At 49.5% G+C, this 21,414-nt stretch overlaps 1 protein-coding gene across 1 annotated transcript in view; it reads right to left on the reverse strand.

Annotated features, from left to right (window-relative positions):
* Nucleotides 1–20,334, reverse strand: part of Itgal (integrin subunit alpha L) — a 38,093-nt gene extending 17,759 nt beyond the window's left edge. The window contains exons 1-16 of the mRNA XM_041666578.1: nt 20,280–20,334; nt 19,208–19,307; nt 17,642–17,736; nt 17,466–17,533; nt 16,515–16,632; nt 16,290–16,420; nt 15,266–15,411; nt 10,449–10,581; nt 10,160–10,310; nt 8,795–8,868; nt 8,570–8,702; nt 4,886–5,037; nt 4,393–4,530; nt 3,769–3,963; nt 3,495–3,625; nt 60–220 (exon numbers count right to left, since the gene is read on the reverse strand). Of these exons, the coding sequence (XP_041522512.1) occupies nt 60–220; nt 3,495–3,625; nt 3,769–3,963; nt 4,393–4,530; nt 4,886–5,037; nt 8,570–8,702; nt 8,795–8,868; nt 10,160–10,310; nt 10,449–10,581; nt 15,266–15,411; nt 16,290–16,420; nt 16,515–16,632; nt 17,466–17,533; nt 17,642–17,736; nt 19,208–19,307; nt 20,280–20,334 (1,981 nt within the window). The remainder of the gene's footprint in view (nt 1–59; nt 221–3,494; nt 3,626–3,768; nt 3,964–4,392; nt 4,531–4,885; nt 5,038–8,569; nt 8,703–8,794; nt 8,869–10,159; nt 10,311–10,448; nt 10,582–15,265; nt 15,412–16,289; nt 16,421–16,514; nt 16,633–17,465; nt 17,534–17,641; nt 17,737–19,207; nt 19,308–20,279) is intronic.
* Nucleotides 20,335–21,414: the final 1,080 nt, after the last annotated feature.

Here is a 21,414-nt window from a genome sequence, read left to right on the forward strand (position 1 = left end):
ATGATGGAGCATCCTCCCAATACTGGGAGTTCTTCTGGGGGCAGGAGGATGGCGCTGACCTTGAAACTGAGGCGTGAGGGCCTGGATCCGGAAGCACACCTTGAGGATGACTCCTTTCTTCTGCTCCTCACTGGCTGAGAAGGAGCACTCCACCTCATGCACCGGGATTTCGTTTGGGGAGAAGGACATCTCAGTGACAACGTCCACCACTGGCCTCGAGCTGCAGAGCAGAAAACCGTTCCACTGGACTGGTGACACACATTTGGGGGCTCTGTCTAGCAGAGGACAGAGGGCTGTCTTTCCCTGTCACTGTCAGAAGTCCCTCAGTCACAGCAGCAGTGACAGCTACAGCCTCCCCAGTTCACTGGCCACGTGACCCACTCTTCCATAAAGAAATGATCTTTGCAAAAAGAGAAGCCAGGGCCAGTGAGCTGATGGCTCAGTAGGGCAAAGGCACTAGGCATCAAGACTAATGACAAGACTTGGTCCCCAGGACCCACATGGTAGAAACAGAGCAGAGGCCTACAAACTGACCTCTGACCTCTGACCTCTGACCTCCACATGTGTGCCGTGGCACACACGTGTGAATGTGAGTGCACACACAAACACACACACATATATAACACATAAATAAGTAAATAAACATCATTTCTTGTTTTTGAGACAAGGTTTCATTATATGTCCTTGGCTGCCCTGGAAACTGTTCTGTAGACCAGGCTGAATTTGAACTCAGAAAGATCCTGCTTCTGCCTCCCAAATGTTGGGATTAAAAGAGTGTGTCACCACAAACAGTCAAATAAGCATAATTTTCAAAAATGGTGCCAATAATGTGGCTTAGCTGGTAAAGGCACTAGCTACCAAGCCAGATCACCTGGATTCAGTCTCGAGAACCTACAAGTGGAAGAGAAAGCCGACTCCCTTCGGTTGTCCTCTGACACCCCCTAAGTGCACACCCACATGCACACATACATACACACACACACATACACACACACACATACACACACATACATACATTTACACATACATACACATATACACATACATACACGCATACATACATACATACACACATACATGCATACACACATACACACACATACATACATACATACACACATACATACACACATACACACACATACACACACATACATGCACACATACATACACACAATACATATATACATACCATGCATACATACATACACACACATATATATACACACACATACATACCATACATGCATGCATACACACATACATATATACATACAAACATATGTACATACATACACACATACACACACATACATACATACATACATACATACACACATGCACACACATACATTCACACATACATACACACATACACACACATACACACATACACACATACACACACATACATACACACACACATACACACATACATACATGCATACATACATATATGGCTTTTGAAAAGAGAGAAAGAGCAATCCGAGGGTGCAGTAGCACACGCCTACATTCCTGGTACGGTAAGCATGAGACAGAAAGACCACAGCCTAGGCTATTGAGATCCTAAGAGGGAGAGAGAGAGAGATATCCACTTATGTCACGTGATACAATGTTGGGGTCTATGCTGGGGTTTGTGGTATTAGGAAATGGACTTAAAGACTGTACCCATTGTCATATGAGAGATAGACAGATAGACCAACGGACGGACTGACGGACGGACAGACGGATGGATGGGTAGATTAAGACCAGGTCTTACTATGTAGGCCCTGGTAGGCCTGGAAATCACTATGTAGACATGGTCATGTCATATAATATTCAGAATAAATTTCAAGCTTTTTATTACCCATGATGTATTTATCACCTGTCTCAGCAGTTTTATTTCCTAGCACAGTGCCCTGGGACAAGCACATTCCAGCCACACTTGCCCTCCTTCCTGTCAGCCTCCTACCTTCCTCATGACTGGGCACCTGCTGGGATTTCTATAGCGCTCTTAACCTAGGCTTCTGCCGGCCTACACAGTTCCTTCTTTTAGTTCTCAGCTCCAACACCAGCCCCTCAGAGATCTGTACTTGGCTGCCCCTGCTACTGACTGCCTTATAGGAGCCCGCTCATCTCCTTGTAGCCCTCAGCAGTCCAACTGTAAGTTTTCATTATATGTATCCTCACAGACACTTGGGGCCTGTAGGGCCATACTTCTATATGGTATGGCAGCCAGGCTCTGAAGCTGTAGGCCACACCTGAGGTGGTCACATACCCTTCCAGACAGGCTGTCGCTAACCTAACAAAAGGTCAGGATATTGTTCTGCTCTTTCTTTGTAATTTGAAAGATGCCTAAAAAGAGGTGCTAATTTAGGCTACATGACAGTGACAGCTAGCATACAGATCAGGAAGATGTGATAGCAAGCACAGGTAGATGTGGATGTGACCAAAAGCCATTCACCTGGTTACGTAGGAAACAGAATGCTAATGATTTTACCCCTCAGTTTATGTTTTGATATATAAGGCTGTTGAGAGAATAAACGAGAGGAATTCTTCAGCATGTGAACTCAGGATTTCATGAGGGATCTCTGAGAAATCTCCCTCCCGAAAAAGCCATGTGAGTTGTGGCACCTCCATGCCAGTCCAGAGAGAGATAGTTCATGTTGGGGTCTGGTCCAGAAAAATAATTTGTAGTCTGGGCTAACATCAGACCCCGACAGGGGCCTAGTGTCTGATCCAATGTTCAAAATACAGCAGATGCTGAGCACAGTGGTACAGCCCTGTAATCCTGGCAAAGGGAGGTAGAGGCACAAAGACCTTGACCTCAGGACAGCCTGGGCCACCAGACTAAGCTCTAAGCCAGACTATACTCAGTTGTGACTCTTTATGGAAAAGACAGAACAAAATCCACATATAAAAACAAAACAAAAGGTTTGGCAACCAGGCTAAGGTGGTGCAGATGGAATACTTCCTCGTCTGCCCAGGCCTGGTTTCCATCCCCAGCACTGCCACAAAAGCAAAAAGGAAGCCAGCAAAAAGTGTCAGAGTGTAAAGAAGCCTGAGTTTAATCCCTGGGACCCACAAGGTGGAAGGAGAGAACTGACTCCCAAGAGTTGTGCCCTGATCCCCACATGTGTGTGGGATGTGCATGAGAGTAAACACACACACACACACATACATGCACACACATGAGCATAATTTTCAAAGACATAACATGTGATAATATCTATTCTTCGTACCCGGTACTAACAGAGCAGGAAATGTCACCACCGCTTCAAAAATGGAGAAACTTGGGTTCCAAGAACCCAAGTCAGCAGATTTTAACATCATATAACGAATTTAGGACCAGAGAGACTTGGGTTCAAATCCCTTCTCTGTCTCTGAGTATCAGCTACTGAACCTGCAGGAAACCATGAAGGAGGGCTGGCCCCGAGGGCTGGAGTATAGTGCCCCCAGGCTGCAGGGAGGAAGAAAGCTGCACTGATCAGGGTGACTCAGGAAGCCCATCTTACCTCAGCACAATCACCCGGCCCTCAGCTCCAACAACTACGTCTGCCAGCCTGTCCCCTCCAAGGTCCTTCACCCCATGGATGGAGCGTCCAAACCACCGGATTCCTGGGGACACCTGGGTTCCTTGTATTCTCTGGGAGACAGCAAGAGAGAAATGGATGGTAGGCTGGCAAAGGCTAGGTGCAAGAAACCAAGCCAAGGCTCAGACTGGACCATGAGCTTGGAGGCTTCAAGGCACATGGGATCCCAATTTGATGGGCAGGCAGGGTACCTTACCTGGCTTGGCTGGGGATTGAGCCCTCCGGGCTGCCCATTGAAGATATACACAGCTCCCTGCTCCTCCAGAGGGGCTCCCACGGCCACGTCCGTCAGCCTATCCCCATTGATGTCTGTCAGAGCAGCTATGGCAGCTCCAAACCGCCCAAGTGGGTAGCCAGGGTCACCCTGCAGCTCTGAGACTATGCTGAACACCTTCAGGGGAAGGAGATGGGTCATATCTTAACCCCTTAACCTCAGCAAACTTCCAGAATGTGGCATTGCGATCAATACATTGACAAGCACAAAATAAGAAAGGTGTGACCAAGTCCCTCAAAGCATCACAATGCCACCGTCATGCTGATAGCCTAGTTTGTTTCTGTGCACACATCTGTAACATAAGCTCATAGGTGCTTAGGAGATGATCACACAATGAAATGAGGCCATGTATTCAAGACGCTCGGCACCGGGCCTTGCACAATATACCACAAGGAATGTCAGCAGCCCTTTGCTGTTTAAAGGGTTTGATTGGCATAGCGAAGGAGAAGCCCTTCAGAATAACCCAGACCTGAGCAGAGCTTCCCTCCTTGCCACCTCGCCCTCTGCCCTGCTCTTCCCTGCCTCACAGGGAGCCCTGGTTCTCACCTTTCTTCCCTGGTAAATGAAGACTCGGCCTCCTCTCTGCTCCCCATAGAACAGGGGCGCCCCAATCAGCAATAGCTCTGTCTCACCATCCTGGTCCAAGTCAATGCTACATAGTTCCCCACCAAAATAAGATCCAATCTGTGGGGACAGGAAGGCATCCGAGGGAGAGTCAGCAAGGCCAGCAGAAGGTGCAGGTCCCCTCCCAGCTCTCAGCTGCACCATGTCCACCTCGACCCCGCCCAGACCCCGCCCAGACCACCCCCCCCCCACCCCCCCCCCCCCCCGTCGCCTCAAAAGCAGGAGCAGCTCTAGGTTCCACCCTTGAGCTAATGTGAACTAAGACGAGTTGGGCCCTTGGAGGGTCAGTGTCTTAAGGCGGAGAAGTGGCGATTTACCTCAGAGGCTGTTCTAAGCGGCAAGCATGATTCACCCCACACTGCACGGTGTTTGCAGGACACGCTGCCCTGGCAGATGCCCTTCCGGTCACTCTCACCTGAGTCCCTTCCAGTTTCTGGGTCTGACTCCAGTGTCCTCCGGCTTGAGGTGCTTGGAAGAGCAGCACCTGTCCCACGTGCTGGTATCGTGGGGCACCCACAGCTAGGAGTGGCGCGGAGCTGTGGGAGGGCAGCCAGGCCACGCTGTACCCTAATGAGAGGGGATCAGAGTTAGAAGCACAAAGGCTGCTGGCGGAAGGAGAGCCCACGATGCTGGGCTTACAACAGAGATACGTGGGAAGAGCCGGGAGACCGTTTGCCTGAGAGGGGCGGCCATATGCACTGAACAGCTTTACCACCCCAGAACTTCTCAGTTGTGGACAACCTGCTAACCGGAAACAGTCCGTCATGTGCCCATGGACACAGAATGTCAGCTGAGGCACAACTTATTTTATTGCCTGTATATGAGTGCTTTACCTGTACGTATGTATATGTGTCTCATGTGTGTACTTAACAACCACGGAGACAAGAAGAGAGTGTCAGATCCCTTGAAATTGGTGTTATAGATGGTTATGGGCCACCATGTGGGTGCTGGGAATCAAACCCCAGTCCTCTACGAGAGCAGCCAGCGCTTTAAATCACTGAGCTATTTCTCCCACCCTTCCCACAAGGTCTAATGAAGGAGGGGAATCCCACCCTGCTATGGCCAGTACCATTTCACACTGAGTTCCAGGACTAAAAGAAAAATAGTAATCTAATCTTCACAGATGAATTGTGACCAGCCACCTCAAACTCCTCCAACCATGCCTTCCCAAATTGCGAGCCTAAAACAATCCCTTCCTTCCCTGTTGTCTCCTCAGGGATCTATTCATGGCCACAAGTAACCCACACAATAGCCTCAGGAGAAGTCAAAGAGCCGCGTGTGGTGGCGCACACCTTTGATCCAGCCCTTGGGAGGCAGAGGCAGGCAGATCTCTGAGTTTGAGGCCAGCCTGGTCTACAGAGCGAGTTCTAGACAGCCAAGGCTACACGGAGAAACCCTGGCGAAGTTGATGTGCATACTGGAAATAAAGAGGTGATGTGCAGGCAGACATAGGTACTCAACATTCTATCCAGGGAATCTGCTGGTTCCCTCTTCGTCCCAGCTACTCACGTCAAAAGGAAGGGAAGGGAAGGACATTTGAGAAACATCCTTTCTTAAACATGTTACTTCAAAATCCTTTTTAGGGCCAGACAGCTGAACACCAGCTGCCTTTTTTTTATTTTTATTTTTATTTTGTTTTGTTTGTTTTTTTTAGAGGACCCAGGTTTGACTGCCATGGCTCACAGTTCCAGGGTATAAGACTCCCTCTTCTGGCCTTCAAGGGCACTGCATGCACGTAGTAGTACACAGACATACATTCAGACAAACCTATGCTCATACAATACAATATGTATGTCTCAAAAGCAAAACCAAAAATCTTTTCACCAAGACACCACCAAAAATGAAAAAAGAAACCCCATCCCTCCAAGCTGAAACCACAAGCAACACTGAAAGACATCCACAGCCAATCAAAGATGACCACATGTCGCTCACTTTCTGGTGGCCCAAACTGCGGCGGCTCTGGAGGCAGAACAGCACCACAGGAGAAACACCGTCACCCAGCTCCCCTGACCACTGTGAAGAAGACCGAAAACGCTTGTGCACTGTGGGTGGCAAGGCCGGATCAAACAGGCCGTGAAGACCTCTGAGCCACTGCTGGGGCCAAGATCAAACCTTGAGAAGTTTTGGCAGGAAGAAGGCACGTGATCCCCAGATGCTGCTCTGGGTGTTGTCACAATAAATAAATAAAAGTAGATACGGAGCGAGGCCCTTTAACTCCGACACTCGGGAGGCAGAGGCAAGGGTGTCTTTGAATTTGAGGCCAGCCTGTTCTACATAGTGAGTTCCGGGTGGGAAACTTTGCCCCCCCCCAAAAAAAAAACCAGAAGTAAGTATGATTCAAGAGTCTATTCGATTCTTTTTGCAGAACAACTGAAAACAAAAGCACGGGAAAGGAGGGCAAAGAGACTGAACCTCATCCCTGTCCAGGGAAAGTATTCATAAGCAAGCCTGAAGGATGCCCTTGGGAGCCAGTGAGGTGGCTTGGATCCCAGGGCTATGACTTCCTAGCTGTGTGACCCAGTGAAAAATCACTCCACTCTTCTCAGTCTGTTTATAATCTTAAAAAAAGAAAAAAAAAAGGGAACAGCACCAGCTGCATGGAAGTGGTTCTGAGAATCAGATAAGACCACAGATAAGACCAGAGATGTAAGAGCTTTTTGCACCCGCTTGTGAGAACTAACATCACAAGGACAGCTAGAGAGAAGAAAGGCCGACCAGACGGAGTCAACTGAAGAGCATCAGCCTGGGAAAACTCCTCAGATGGACCAGCAGCTTGGAGCTATGCAGGGTTAGACCCCTGGCAACTGTGACCAGACAGACACATTTTTTTTTTTAATTTTTGAGACAGAGTTTCGCTGTAGCTTTTGGTGCCTGTCCAGGAACTAGTTCTTGTAGACCAGGCTGGCCTTGAACTCACAGAGATCCTCCTGCCTCTGCCTCCCAAGTGCTAGGATTAAAGGTGTGCGCTGCCACCACTGCCCAGCAACACATTTTTTTCTATGTGCTTAGCATGACTTTTTTTTTTGCAGGTGCTGGGGGGTTCTCTGTGTAGCTCTGACTGTCCCGGAACTCACTCTGCAGACCTGACTGGCCTCAGGGTTGCCTACCTTTGCCTCATAAGTGCTAGGATTAAAGATATGTTCCATCACTGCCTGGTAGCTTAGCATAATTTTTTAAATGTTTTTATGTGCATGCATGTGTCTGTGAGAAAGAGAGAGAGAGTGCGTGTGTACCCTGGGTGGCTAAAAAAGGGTAAGAGAGTCCCTGGAGGTGGCCTTACAGGTGGCGTGAGTGGCCCAGTGTAGATGCTAGGAACTCAGGTCTTGTCCTCAGCACGAGCAACAAACACTGTTAATCTTTGAGTTCTCTCCCCAGTTCCCCCCAATTTCCACCTTCGTTCTGAAACAGAATCTCTTTGTTCAGGTCATGATGGCCCCTGAACACCCAGTCTTCTTGGCTCAGTCTCCCAAAGTGCTGAGATTATGGGCCTGTGCCATCATCATGCCCAGCTGAGAAGAACTCTTGAAATTAAATAAAATTTAGCTAGGCGAGGGTGGCACACGTCTTTAATCCCAACACCTGGAAGGCAGAGGCAGGCAGATCTCTGTGAGTTCGAGACCAGCCTGGTCTACAAGAACTAGTTCCAGGACAGACACCAAAGCTACAAAGAATCCTGTCTTGAAAAAAAACCAAATAAATAAATAGATAACTGGGTTGCTGAGATGCTGCAGCATGAAAAGGCTGTGGCCACCAAAGCTGAGGTGCTGAATTCCGCCTCTGGGACACACATGGCAGAAAGAAGAACCAACTCTTGCAAGTTGTCCTCTGACCTCCACACACGCCCCATGGTAGTTGCAATCTATCCTGTACATAACAGTTTATCTCAAAAGCAAATGTTCACACCTATAATCTAGCATTTGGGAAGCCAAAGTAACGGGCTTGCAGTGAGTTTCAGGTTATCTCGGACTAGGTCAGACTCCACCTCAAACCTTGCTCTCCCTCAAAAAGGAAAGAAAGAAAAAGTAAGTAAGTTAGTTAGTTAGTTTCTGCCGTTATTTTGAAAGCTGGTCTGAGCTACTTTCCAGAGCAGGGCGCTCACCCAGATAGCCGTCTCTCATATCTGAGGTCAGTGGTTCGTTCCCAACAAATGTGGCATTCTGCAAGTCTCCATTGAGGTCCAGAAAGCCTCCAGCCCAGTCCTTGGCTCCAACTGCTCCCACAACTGCATGGCCCTGCTTGGGGAAGGAGAGGAACAGGGTGAGTGTCACCCTGAGGCAGCCGAGCCCATGTCAGCCCCACAGAACCCCTCATCGTCGCTGGGCACCTTGCTGAGGTCTGCGCTGATCCCGCTGGAGGAGAGTTCCATGGAAAAGGAAGTCCTGTCCTGTAAGTTCGTGCCTGCGGGACAAAGCAGACCCAAGGAACACTGAGAAGAGAGGCATTTGTGGGCACAGCGAGCACGAGCTACAGCATGGACCTCGGGACAAGGCAGAAAGCACTAACTCAAGTGTCAAGGAATCATTGTTTCTCAAGGGCCTCACAGCACAGTGGATGGCCCCACGCCTGCGTGCATACAGGCAGCACTAACTGGACTCGGTGTATTAGTTTTCCGGGGTTTTTGTTTTGTTTTGTTTCTAATAAGGACTAGAAATTGAGAGGAGGTTGGTGACAGGTGGGTCTGGAAGGATTAGAGGATGAGGTACGGGATGACTGACATGTTCTGTATATCAAGTCAGGAGTGGTGGTGGGCACCTTTAGTCCCGCTACGCGGGAGGCAGAGGCAGGCAGATCTCTGTTTGAAGCCAGACTGGTCTACACAGCAAGTTCCAGAACAGCCAGGGCTAAAATAAAATTATACATATATGTATGAAATTCTCAACAATTAAATAAAATACTACACATTTTTCAAAAGAGTTTTCCAGTTGTGGGATGCCTTGGCCACCATTGTACCAGAGCAACAGAAAAGTAACCAAGATGGGACTATTTTAAGCCAACTACCTTTGTTGTTGTTGGTTACAGCTGTTACAGCTGCCACGAAGGACCAGCACAGCAGCTGAGTTTTACACCCATAAATAGTTGGTATTGTCTTCTTTTTTATTTTATTTTTTTGTGACAGGGTCTCTCTATGTAGTCCTGTCTGTCCTGGAACTCACTATATAGATCAAGCTGGTCTTGAACGCACAGAGGTCCTCCTGTCTTTGCTTCCTGAGACAGGACTCCACCAGAACTAGAGACATGCACCACCTCCACCAGACCTTATTGTTCTCATTTCACAGAAATAACAAAGCGAACAGAGAAGAAAGAGACCTGTCTGAGGTCACACAGCAGGTAAGAGGCAGCAAGGATCCTGGACCAAGTCTGCCTGGTCCTGCCCTGTGCACAACCATATGTCTTCCTCTGAGGTGGACCCTGAGGCCACATCCACACACAGGGAACTTCCTGTGGATCCCGATTCCTACAGAACACTCCTGGCTGCCTGGAGAAATGTCCCTGTTTTCAGTCCTCCATCTGCTGACATCACCCCAAACCTCCTCTTATTCTAGGTCAGGAAAGAGTGCCTGCGGGCTCCTCACTCTGGTTCCTGCCAGGTGGTCCATTCTACGACATGTGGGGCCCACAATCAGTGACAGTGGGGTGAGCCATCTTTCCAGGCCTTCCTCCCCACCTGCTGCCAGGGTCTGGGACTCACCCTCAATTGCGTAGATCCTATTCTGAAGTTCATCAAACAGGTCCTTGAGTTTCTCAAAAGTGTCTAGAATCTTGACAAAATCACTTATGGGTTCTGAGGCAAATTTATGAAGACTCTGCTGACTTTCTGTGTTCCTAAAATGCCTTCCAACCTGTAAGGGAGGCAAAGCAGAGCTGGAGCACCCCCAAAATCTCTGACCAGCTTTCTACCAGTCAGAAGACCTTGGCACAGTGAGGAGGGAGCCTGTGGCTTAGAAGAAGAGGGGAGACAGCATGCCTGGGGACCATACCCCAATGATGTAGCGGGTGATGTCTTGGGCGGCGGAGATGTTCCCATTATCAGTAGCTTCCCCATCTGTGATGATAATAAGCACCTTGCTAGCATCTGGTCGGGCACCAGACTCTTCTTTGAACACGTTTGTCCTGTGTACCAAGGAAGGGGCATGTCAGCTTCCTCTCAAAGCAAACCCCAAGGCTTCCCACCCCCATTGCTCACCAAATCATTGCCCAGTCAACCAAACAAAAGCCTTTCTCCAATCTACCAAGCAGGTGTTCTAAGCCTTCAAGTGTTCCCCTAAGCCCCTACCCCAACCTTTGGCCACCCTCTCCCTCTGTTCTGCGTAGCCCAGAGGTCTGTCCCAGAGTTCACGTGTAGCTATGGGGAAGTTTGAGGAAGGGGTGACTCTGGGTTTGGCCACCCTTCATTCTGATCACATGACAACCACAGTTATAGGTGTTTGTCTCTGTGAAATTCCAGTGGGGAAGAGGACTTCGTGGCCAGAGAGATTTGGAGTCACTTTTCCCAAGTAAGCAATCTATCAGTCGCTGCTCCTCCCATACCATGCCCGGCTGCCTTCGGCTCTGCTACAGCAGAAGAACTGTTTTCTTTCTTTTTTTATTTATCTATATTTGAGATAGGGTCTCACTACTGTGTATTCCTGGCTGGTCTGGAACTTATGTAGACTAGACTGGCCTCGAACTCCCAGAAATCCACCTGCATCCACCTCTAGAGTACTGCCATCTGCCACAACACTCAATCCAAAAAGAATCTTTTTAAGAATATAAATCAGGGGGCTGGAGAGATGGCTCAGTGGTTAAGAGCATTGCCTGCTCTTCCAAAGGTCATGAGTTCAATTCCCAGCAACCACATGGTGGCTCACAACCATCTGTAATGAGATTTGGTGCCCTCTTCTGGCCTGCGGACACACACAGACAGAATATTGTATACATAATAAATAAATAAATAAATAAATAAATAAAAATATAAATCAGATTTGGGTGCCATGGCTGATGCCTTTGATCCCAGGACTTGGGAGGTCAAAGCAGGAGGATGGTGAGTTAGGAGTCAGCCTGGGCTGCAAGAGGGAGACTGTATCTCCAAAAACAAAGTAAGCACAAATGAACACACATCAGACCATTGCTCCTGTGTTTGGGGAAGCCGAGACCTCACTACAGACTCGGCCTCGCCGATCTGAACTCCTGCCCCCAGGCCTGAGTACACTTCTGCAGGGTCCCCTCTTCCTTCTTCTCCAACCACATAGACAGCCTGGTTCCCTTTTTTTATTTCGTGATCTTTAGTCTGAGTCTACTTATGTGATTCACGTGTGTCTGTGTGGGGCGTGTGCTCACGAGAGCAGACGCCTACAGAGGCCAGAAGAGGCCTTAGAGCTCCTGGAGCTGAAGTCACAAGCTTCCCAGTGTGAGTGCTGAGAACTGAGTTTGGGTCCTCTCCAAACGCAGCACACATCCTGAACCACTGAGCTGTCACTCCCACACTCTTTGAGACAGGGTTGCCCTACGTAAAGGCCAGCTGCCTAAAGTCCCTATGCAGTTCAGGCTGACCTGACACTCCCTACGTAGCCCAGGCTAACGGGGAACTACACAGTTCAGACTGTCTCAGAGCTTGTGACAATCCCTCTGCCTCCTGAGTGCTGACATTAGAGGCCTGTGCCACCCACCACATTTGGCTAGTTGCCTCTTCAGTGTCCTCCCCAAGGCTTGGTCTCCTGAGTGTGGCACTATTGGCAGCTGAAGGAACTCTTAGAAAGTGGAACTTAATGAGAGGTCTCGGGAGTCGCTGAAGGGAATAGCAGGACCCTGACTCCTTCCTCTATCCCTCCTTGACATCCAAGACATTAGGTGAGTGGTTTTTTTCCACCGTGCTCTCCAACCATGGTGTGCTGCTGTGGCCCAAAGCAGGAGAGACTGGATGACCACGGACTGGAGCTCCCGAAACTGGGTAATGGTGGGAACTTAGCGGTAGCATGCTGCTCTATTCGATGAGGCCCTGGGTTCCAATCCCACAACACACGTAAGATGCCAAAACTGTGTACCTAAACAACCTTTCCCTTTATAGGTTCGTGGTCTCCTGTTTGTGACAGTGACAGAGAGCTTCCTCTGGGTCTGTACGGCTCATGTCCGCACATCCAGGAAGTCTTATCTATAGGACCCCTCTCTAGCTGGGGGTAGTGGTACATGCCTGAATCCTAGCATTGAGAGGGTGAGGCAGGAAGATCAGGAGTTCAAAGTCAGCCTTGTGTGCACAGTGTGTTTGAGGCCAGTCTGGGGCTATATGAAAGAAAGCCCGTCTCCCTGTCTCAAATCTCTGCTCCCTGCCAAGGTCTGGCTCTGACCTGGCTCTGACCTTCATATACAATGTCGCCTTACTTTTCTGTATAGCACACACATCTGCTGTGTTATATAACTCACTCATCCTGTTTTTATGTTTCTCACTCCGACTGAAATTTTAAGCTGCAAGAGGGCAGAAGCTTCGTTCACAAGGGGCATGAATGCTTAGATCTAGAACTTGACAAAGAGTCCTCCGATGGCAATGTCTGGCCTGTCCTTGTCTACTAGCTAAGAACAACTTTTTTTTTTTAATCTTGAAAGGACATAGAGTCAAACAATGAAGACTATGTAACAGATGCCACCTACAGACAGAACGCTGCAAGATTTGTTCTCAGGTCTTGGGCCGAAAAGTTGGCAAAGTTCTGGTTCAGGCACAGGACGCTACCCCGGGCAGTCAGAAGATGTTTGTGACACACATTTTCATGACCACATTTATCTCTCATGAGTGACACCTTTTAGAGTATCTGGTCACCCCGTAGGGACCTCTTCCCCTAAGAAAACCCCTTCCAAAGAGGGACAAGGTGGGTATGCCTGTCATCTCGGCACGAAGCACACTGAGGCTGGAGGATTACCATAAGTTTGAGGCAAGCCTGGCTACAGAGTAAGTACCAAGCCAATCAAGACTACACAGCACGACTCTGTCTCAAACAAGCAAACAACAGCGGGGAGACTCCAACGTCCATGTTTGTTTCATTGACCACACTGTAAGGTAGATCCAGGCCGCAGCTGAGTGGGCCTTGAACACCCAAATCGGGCTCAACTAACTACATTTTCTCTCCCGGAAACTGGAATCGAGATTTGCACGTCTGGATTGAGGGACGGAGACTGCTAACCTCCAAGCCAATGTGACTCAACCTTGTCCCCACCGCAGCCTCTACAGGGACAGTGAAATGGCCACCACAGATCAAATGAGCCCCAGAAGACAGAGACAGAGCAGCACCCAGAGAGTCTTCAAAGGCGCAGTGCGTGCTGTGTACGTTATACTCAACTTACACACGTGTGGCAGAGAAGAGAAAACAGGGAAAAACATGAAATGGTAGGAGCCTTTCTCACTGTCCACTGGATGCTTGTGCATCCAGGGGGATCATGGGAGGAAATGGGGACATGAACTCTATAGAACTCTCTAGTCCTCAGTCTGAGCACCCACCCTTGCCGGCACAGTCTACTGTTTCAAGGGAAAGGTTTGCTTTTGCTTTAGTTTTAAAAAACATTTATGTGTTCATCTGTGTATATGATGTGCTGACGTCTTCATGTGTGAGGATACGCCACTACACATGTGGGGTCAGATGACGACCACGGTGTGGGTCCTCAGCTCCCATCTTGTTCGAGGCAGGCCTTTCCTATTTGCTGCTGCCCTGTGTCATCAGGCTGGCTGTCCCCACAACATCTAGGGGTCCTTCTGTCTCTTGCCATCTTGTCTTTGCAGTGTCCGGATGATGGACAAGTGCCACTACTTCAGACCTTCGTATGGAGTCTAGGCATCTGAACACCACGCACACATCACTTTCACTTTTACCTGCTGAGCCATCCATCTCTCCAGCCCCTGACCCCTGTTTTGCTTTTTGTTTGTCTGGTTGGTTTGGTTTTTTGAGACAGGGACTCTCTACAGAGCCCTGGTTGTCCTGGAACTCCCTATGTAGACCAGGCTGATTTCAAACTCAGAGATCCTCCTGCCTCTGCCTCCTGGGTGCTGAGATTAAAGGCAAGCAACACCACACCCGGCTGCTGTTTTAGTGTTTGGAGATGGGGGTCTCACTATATTGTCCGAGCTCACCCTGAACTCCTGGGCTCCAGTGAGCTTCCTGCTCCAATCTCCACATGTCTAGGATTATAAACCCTTACGGCTGGCTCTCGGCAGGCTGGGGGGATTGTTCTAAAGGCTTATGTGTGTGTGTGCGCGCGCACATGCTCGCACTTGTATGAAGGCCATAAGAAGACGTAGTGTCTCTTCCTCTGTCATTCTCTGCAGGCTTTTGCAGCAGGGTCTCTTCTGGAACCAGGGCTCATGTGTTCTTAGCTAGGCTGGAAACTAGCAAGCCCCCCGCGGAGCCTCCTGTCTCTGTCTCCTTCAAAACTGGGGTCACAGGCATGCACTGGGTACTTGACTTGTTACATGGATGTCGGGATCCAAACTTTGCTCCTTATTATTGCGAGACAAATCTTTTAACTGCTGGGCCGTATTTCCAGTTGCCCGATTTTTTAAAACTTTTTTTAATGTTTATTTGTTTATTTGGGCAAGGTCTTACAATGTAGCCTAGGCCGGCCTCTAACCTCTAACACCTCAAGACCTTCTGCAGAAGCCTCCCCAAGCTGCAGCTAAGGCATGGGTTAGGCACACGTTTCCTTCCGTTTGAATTTATACAATAAGCTGCCACACTGCACCTGCCCATTGGCTTCCTGCATTACACTGTGGGAAGAGCTGGCTCACAGAGACATGATGAATTAACACTGACGTGTCTTTCCTCCAAAGGGAACTTACGCTACATAGTTGATGGCACCAAAGGTATTGGTCAGTAGGCGCATGTGTGTAACATTGCGTAGCAGAACGTCGGGGTCCTTCTCTGTAGCATAATCTGAGAAAGTAAATTCTGTTCTGTACTTTGTGGAAAACTGAACAGCAGCAAACTAGGAAGGAAAGGAAGAAAGGGCATGGGGTTACTGGACCCGCCTCACTGGTCTGCTTCAGGCTCCATTTCCCTCCCAGCTGTGGAAACCAGGGCCTTGTGATTGCCAGGCAAACACTGCCACTCAGCGAAATGCCCAGCCTTAGTCTCTGCCTCTGCTGCAGACCCTGAGTAACCCAGCTCTAGACAAACAGATGTAGAAGCATAATTTTAAAGCCTCTGCCTGTTTTCTCTCTCTCTCTCTCTCTCTCTCTCTCTCTCTCTTTCTTTCTTTGTTTTTTAAGACAAGGTTTCTCTGTGAAACAGCCCTGGCTGTCCTGGAACTCACTCTGTAGACAAGGACAGCCTCAAACTCACAGAGATCCGCCTGCCTCTGCCTCCCGAGTGCTGGGATTAAAGGCACGCGCCACCACTGCCGGGCTCTGCTTTCTTACCCAGAAGTACATGCTGGGCTCTTGGTCTCTGGATGGCTCCCAGAAACCATGTCTGTGAAGCCCCTAAACTAGACAGAGTTAGCTGTGCCAGTGACAGCTGGGTCAGTCAGAATCTCTTCAGAACTGGGACTTTGCAGGAGGAATCAGTTGAGAGGAAGTTAAAGCACTCCTTTGGAAATTTATCATGCAAATTTAGCAGTTTGCTACAGACCAGGAAATCTAAAGAGAAACGGAAGGCGAAGGCCATCTACAGAGAAAGTGGAGAGGAAAGATGAAGACAGGCACAAAACCTGCCACAGAGAGCTGGGCCGCTTCGGACTCCTGGCTCTTGTTGCTGCCGGAGGAATAGGTACAACCGTGCACACGCACAACAGGCCTCCCTCCAGCCTGTCCAGGTGGGCATCTAGGCTCTGCAGCTAGGGCTCCCGATGTGTGGAGGAGGTACCTGATAGGAGGTGTTGCTGAGTTTCCTCATCACGTCTTTCATGAAGTCCACGATTTTTTCAAACTCATTTTGACTCAAGCTCATGGAGCCGTCGAACAGAAACACTAGGTCGACCTTGCCCTTCATACATTCTGCAGAGACCACATGCAAACAGGCCTGGCTGACACGGCCTGGCCTGCTGTGCCGGTTCCTGTGGATTCACCCACGGGGTCTCCAATTTCTTACCCTGATAAGCAGGACGCCCTTGTAACATAGGTCCCCTCAGACTCTGGGGAAAGAGGTAACACTGGCCACTGAGGTAGGTGTTCTGATCGCATGTCCGAGACAGTCCAGGATCACAGGCCTGAGGCAGTAAAGGGAAAAAGTTAGGGCTTCCTCGTGTTGTGTCTTTCTGGCATTATCACCAGAGAACACTCCCTCCCTCCAAATGGTTCTCTCTCTCTTTCTTTCTTTTCGAGACAGGGTTTCTCTGTAGCCATCCTAGCTGTTCTGGAACTCACTCTGTAGACCAGGCTAGCCTCAAACTCACAAAGATCCACCTGATTCTGCCTCTGGGGTGCTGGGATTAAAGGTGTGCACCACTATGCCCAGCACAAATGGTTTTCAAAGCAAAGCGTTTCTGCCCCTAAGGGTCTCCGCGTCCCCAGTGCCAGCATTCTCAGACAATAGATACTCACTCACCGCCTATGGAGTGACATCGAAACCCCTTAGCTCATCCCCTGTCCTGTGCACACCTGGGCATTACCCCACATTCCCAGGACCACCCCTTTCAACCAGACACCCTTATTCGCCAAATCAAAGCCTCGCTTTTCCAGAATGGGTAGTACTGCATTTACAACCACTGGCTCTTCCATCAGACTGAAATTTATAGATGGGGCTTTGACCTTTGGTTCATCTCTGTGTCTTACAGCCTTACCCCATGGACTCCAGCACAGTGTCTCACCTGTAGTAGTTACAGTTAGACACTGCCGCCTATGGGGGCTTGGAGGCGCGTGCCTGTAATCCCAGCACTCGGGAGGCTGAAGCAAGAGATGGCCAGCCTGGGCTATATAACAAGACCCTGTATCAATTACAACAACAGTCTGGGCTGGGATTCCAGGTCTATACCCTGTACCTGGCTTCTCTTTCCTAGTGCTTAGCTTCCCAGGCCTTGATGGAATCATGCAAAATTCTTACCAAAAGGCTTCCGTTGGCGGCGTCTGTCACTAAGGTCATTCCCAGGTATTTGGAGGTATAGTTAGAACCTGTACGCACCAGAAAGGGAGTCGGAGGAACTCAGGTCATCAGGCGTGTTGGGGTCAGCCTCAGTTTCCCTGGGGTCACACTTCCCATTTCCTTCCTTCCTTACTCACCATGCAGGCTGAGTGGCTGGCAGGAGTGAGTGCTTGGGTGACACTCATAGAGGCTTCCCATGTTGTTCCCCTCACCTGGGGCTCCCACGACAACCCTGACAGAAAATTTCACTTGTGAGATGAAGGTGCCTGGCCCTTTGCCTACCCAGTCCCTCTTTTCTCATTTCCTACCCATTCCTTCTTTCCTTCCCTCCTTCCTTCTTTCCTTCCTTTCTCTTTGAGACAGAGTTTCACTATATAGGTAACCCTGGCTAGCCTAGAACTTGCTACATAGACCAGGCTAGTCTTGAACTCACAGAGGTCCAACTTTCCTCTCTCTTCCAAATGCTGAGATTAGAGTTGTGTGCCATCACTCCAGGCTCTTTTTTGTTTTAGTTTTGGTTCTAGTTTTGTTGTTTGTTTGTTCAGGACAGGGTTTCTTTTTGCAGCCTTGGCTGTCCTTGAACTACCTCTGTAGACCAGGCTGGCCTTGGACTCACAAAAATCCGCCTGCCTCTGCCTCCTGAGTATTAGGATTAAAGGTGTGTGCCACCTCCTCCCAGCTCTGTATCTTAAAGAGGTGCTTCACACAAAACTGGCTGTCACGAGCTCTGTGACAAGCCTGACAACCTGAGTTTGACTTGATCCCCAGGACCCAAATGGCAGAAGGAGAGACTGGCTCGGCAGGTTGCCCTGACTTCCACACATGCACTATAGTATTCATGTACAACACACCAACACCAACACCAACAATGATCAGATGCGAAAATCTTGCTGCCAAGGCAATGCTGCTCTTACTCTCAGGGGAGCTCCTCCATGCCCCCTCTCGCCCAATAGCCCAGTAACATCATTCTAGAACATTAAGGCTTCTTTCCATTTGCAGTCTCGAAGAGTGGTCTGTCAGGTGGACGGACACCTTAGAACTTCATTCACTTCACCATCCACTCAAGAGATAACACAAGCCTCTGATACTCAGGCAGAGGAGACAGAGGCAGGAGGATGATGAGTCCCACGCTAGCCATGGGAATTTAATGAGACCCTGTCTCAAACTAAAATTGAAAAGAAACCAGGTCTGCTGGCACCTGCCTGTGATCGCAGCACCCCAGAGGTAGAGGCCAGGGGATCACGAGTTCAAGAACACGCTCGGCTACAGCAAGTGCAAGTGCAAAAGCAGCCTGATCCACAAACCCTGTCTCCAAACAAAGCAAACAAGGGAAGGAAGCCTGAGGAGGCAATGGAGAGCTCGCCTAGTCCAGACCTAGTGTTCAAACAGCACCACCACCACCAGCCACAACAAAGTTATCAATGACTAAGCTTGCCTGCTATGTGCTCAACTGGGTTATGACTTAGGAAGGGGAGGGGAGAGGGTTCTAGACACTCAAGTGGCATATTGCCTGTCCCCCTCATTCTGTGGCATCGAGAGCCCTCCCCCGTTTTGAAGAGTCTGTCTAGCAGACACTTGCCGAAGTGAGGCCTGCCCCTGATACGTGCCCCCCCACCCCAACCCTGGCTTTGTGCGCCTGGGCAGATGTGTGGCCCTACATACTCGGCTGGTGGTGGGCAGGAGCTGAAAAGGTAACAACTCACCCATCTCCGACCTGCAACACCCGGTACCCAAAGTGTCTTCCAGCGTGTGCCAAGAAGCTCTGCGCATGCCGCGTGTCCAGGTTATAGCTCCAGGCCTCAGCTGAGGGAAGCAAACTCAATCAGCGCTTCCTGTCTGGACCCCACATCCCACGTGCTGCCCCAGGGCCTCTTCCTCTGAACACAGAGGCTGCCTACACCCAAGCAGAGAGGGACCAGTGCCAGGAATTTCCCTCCAGGGCCTGGACTGGAGAATAGGAGATGACATAGTCTGTCTCCCACGGCATAGGCAACTCCTCCCCAGACCCCAAGAACTCAACTTCCCCTTGGACCTATTGGCAAAGAAGGAAGGGTCAGAAGGCGGAGGCTCATGAGAAAGAAGCCAGGGAAATGGGTCCCCAGGCAGAGAATAACTGAGTTCCCATGTAGGGACCAAAAGAGGGTTCCTTGAGGCCCCGTGGCTGCTCCAAACACTGCTCTTTTCTTCTGTGGTGGGGGGGTGGTCTTGCAACCCAGCACCTGAGAACCCCAATGATCAGTCTCATTGAATCTCCATATCTTGCGCCCAGCAGGGAGCTGTGCTCAGACTCCCCAACTTTCCCACTAGACACAAGTATCTCTTGAGCCTTTGGAATTCAACACATCCTCAGGCAGACAACGTCATCCACAGACTGGAAACTGCCAACCAGTCAGACTTAGAACCCTGTGTCCCGGGATGTCACAGATAAGGGCACCCTTATTTATTCAGGTGAAGGGAGGCGATGCCTCCGAAAGGGAAAGACTTGCCTAAAACTACACAGAGAGATAATATCCAACCCCAAATTCTCCTCCCAACCCTGGTCCCACCAACCATCTCTTCCCCCCAACCCTGATTCCTTCCTCACCCTCTTCTCTCCTTGTTAACATACTTTGACTTCATGTGGGTTCCCACTTATCTCTCTGAGGCTCCTCGTCCCACATCGCCTATGCCACCCGCCCCTTAGCGTGGCTCCTCACTGGCTTCAGTTCTACGAAGCCTTCAGGTTTCTCCTGTCACAGACTCTGTCCCTTTTCCCCTCCCTGCTGGATCTCCTACCAAACAGCTGGAGTCCCAACAGCAACAGTCTGGGGCCGGTGGTGCGGAAACTCATCTGCGCCAAGAAGGGACCTGGGGTCCAGCCTCAGTCCCTGAGAGCTCTTGATATTTTCTGGCAACCTAGACAGGGTGGAAGAGGGAAATGGTGATGCCTCTTGCATGGGGCCCCTTGCAGTGGAACTTTCTCAGGGCCACCAGGCTGGTGACACTGGGTGGGGGTGGAGGGAGGGGTATGCTCCTGCCGGGGTTGTGAAACCTCTCTGTTCAGAGAGGAAGTGTAAGCAGGTTAGATACACTTCCTGTGCCTACTTGCATTTTCTCATCATCCGAGAGCAGACAGCGAGGCGGTTAAATGATACTGCTTCAGCTAAGCAGCCTCAACCCCGGAAGACTCTTCAAAGTGAGATAGAGGGGGAAGGGTATATAGAGGGCTTGGATAGGGGTCAGGGAGGGGAGAAGTGTTGTAATGATATTATAATCTAAAACAAAACAAAACAGAAAACAAAACTTCTAGAGGGTTGCTCAGGGAAAAAGCCCTAAAAGGATGCAGCTGAACCACAGAGGAAGAAGGTGGGTGCTAAAAGATGGAGAGGAAGATACAGCCTCGAGCCAGCTACAGAGTGGCATGCTTCAGAACTACTTTTGTTTCTTAAAAAATGAAATAAAATCCTTAGACTGGGAGAAAACACTCTTAAATGGCATGGGTGCTGATGTGAGTACTCGGACTATAAATGCAAAACTTGGAACGCGAAGACAAGGCAGGAACAACCAAGAAGACACCTTTGGAGGGGTTCTTTTCATTTTATTATTTCTTTTATTAAAAAAAATCGATTACTAATTACTAGCCAGGTGGTGGTGCACCACCACCACTCGGAGATCTCAACCTTTTTTCAAAAGATGTTCAGTTAAGACCAGGCAGGGGGCACACACCCGTCTTTGCTCACATCTCTCGGAAGGCAGAGGCAGGCGGATCTCTGGGAGTTAAAGACCAGACTAGTCTATACAGTGACTTCCAGGTCAACCAGGGATACGTAGTAAGATCTTGTTTCAAAGGAAAACAAAATGTTAGAAGATCAGATAATTCAGAGTTATCTTTTTGATTCTCTGGAGAGAGAGAGAGAGAGAGAGAGAGAGA

The sequence above is a fragment of the Microtus oregoni genome, unplaced genomic scaffold (assembly GCF_018167655.1).
Source record: "Microtus oregoni isolate MIOR12 unplaced genomic scaffold, Mior012 000016F_ref0000370, whole genome shotgun sequence".
Lineage (NCBI taxonomy): Eukaryota > Metazoa > Chordata > Mammalia > Rodentia > Cricetidae > Microtus > Microtus oregoni.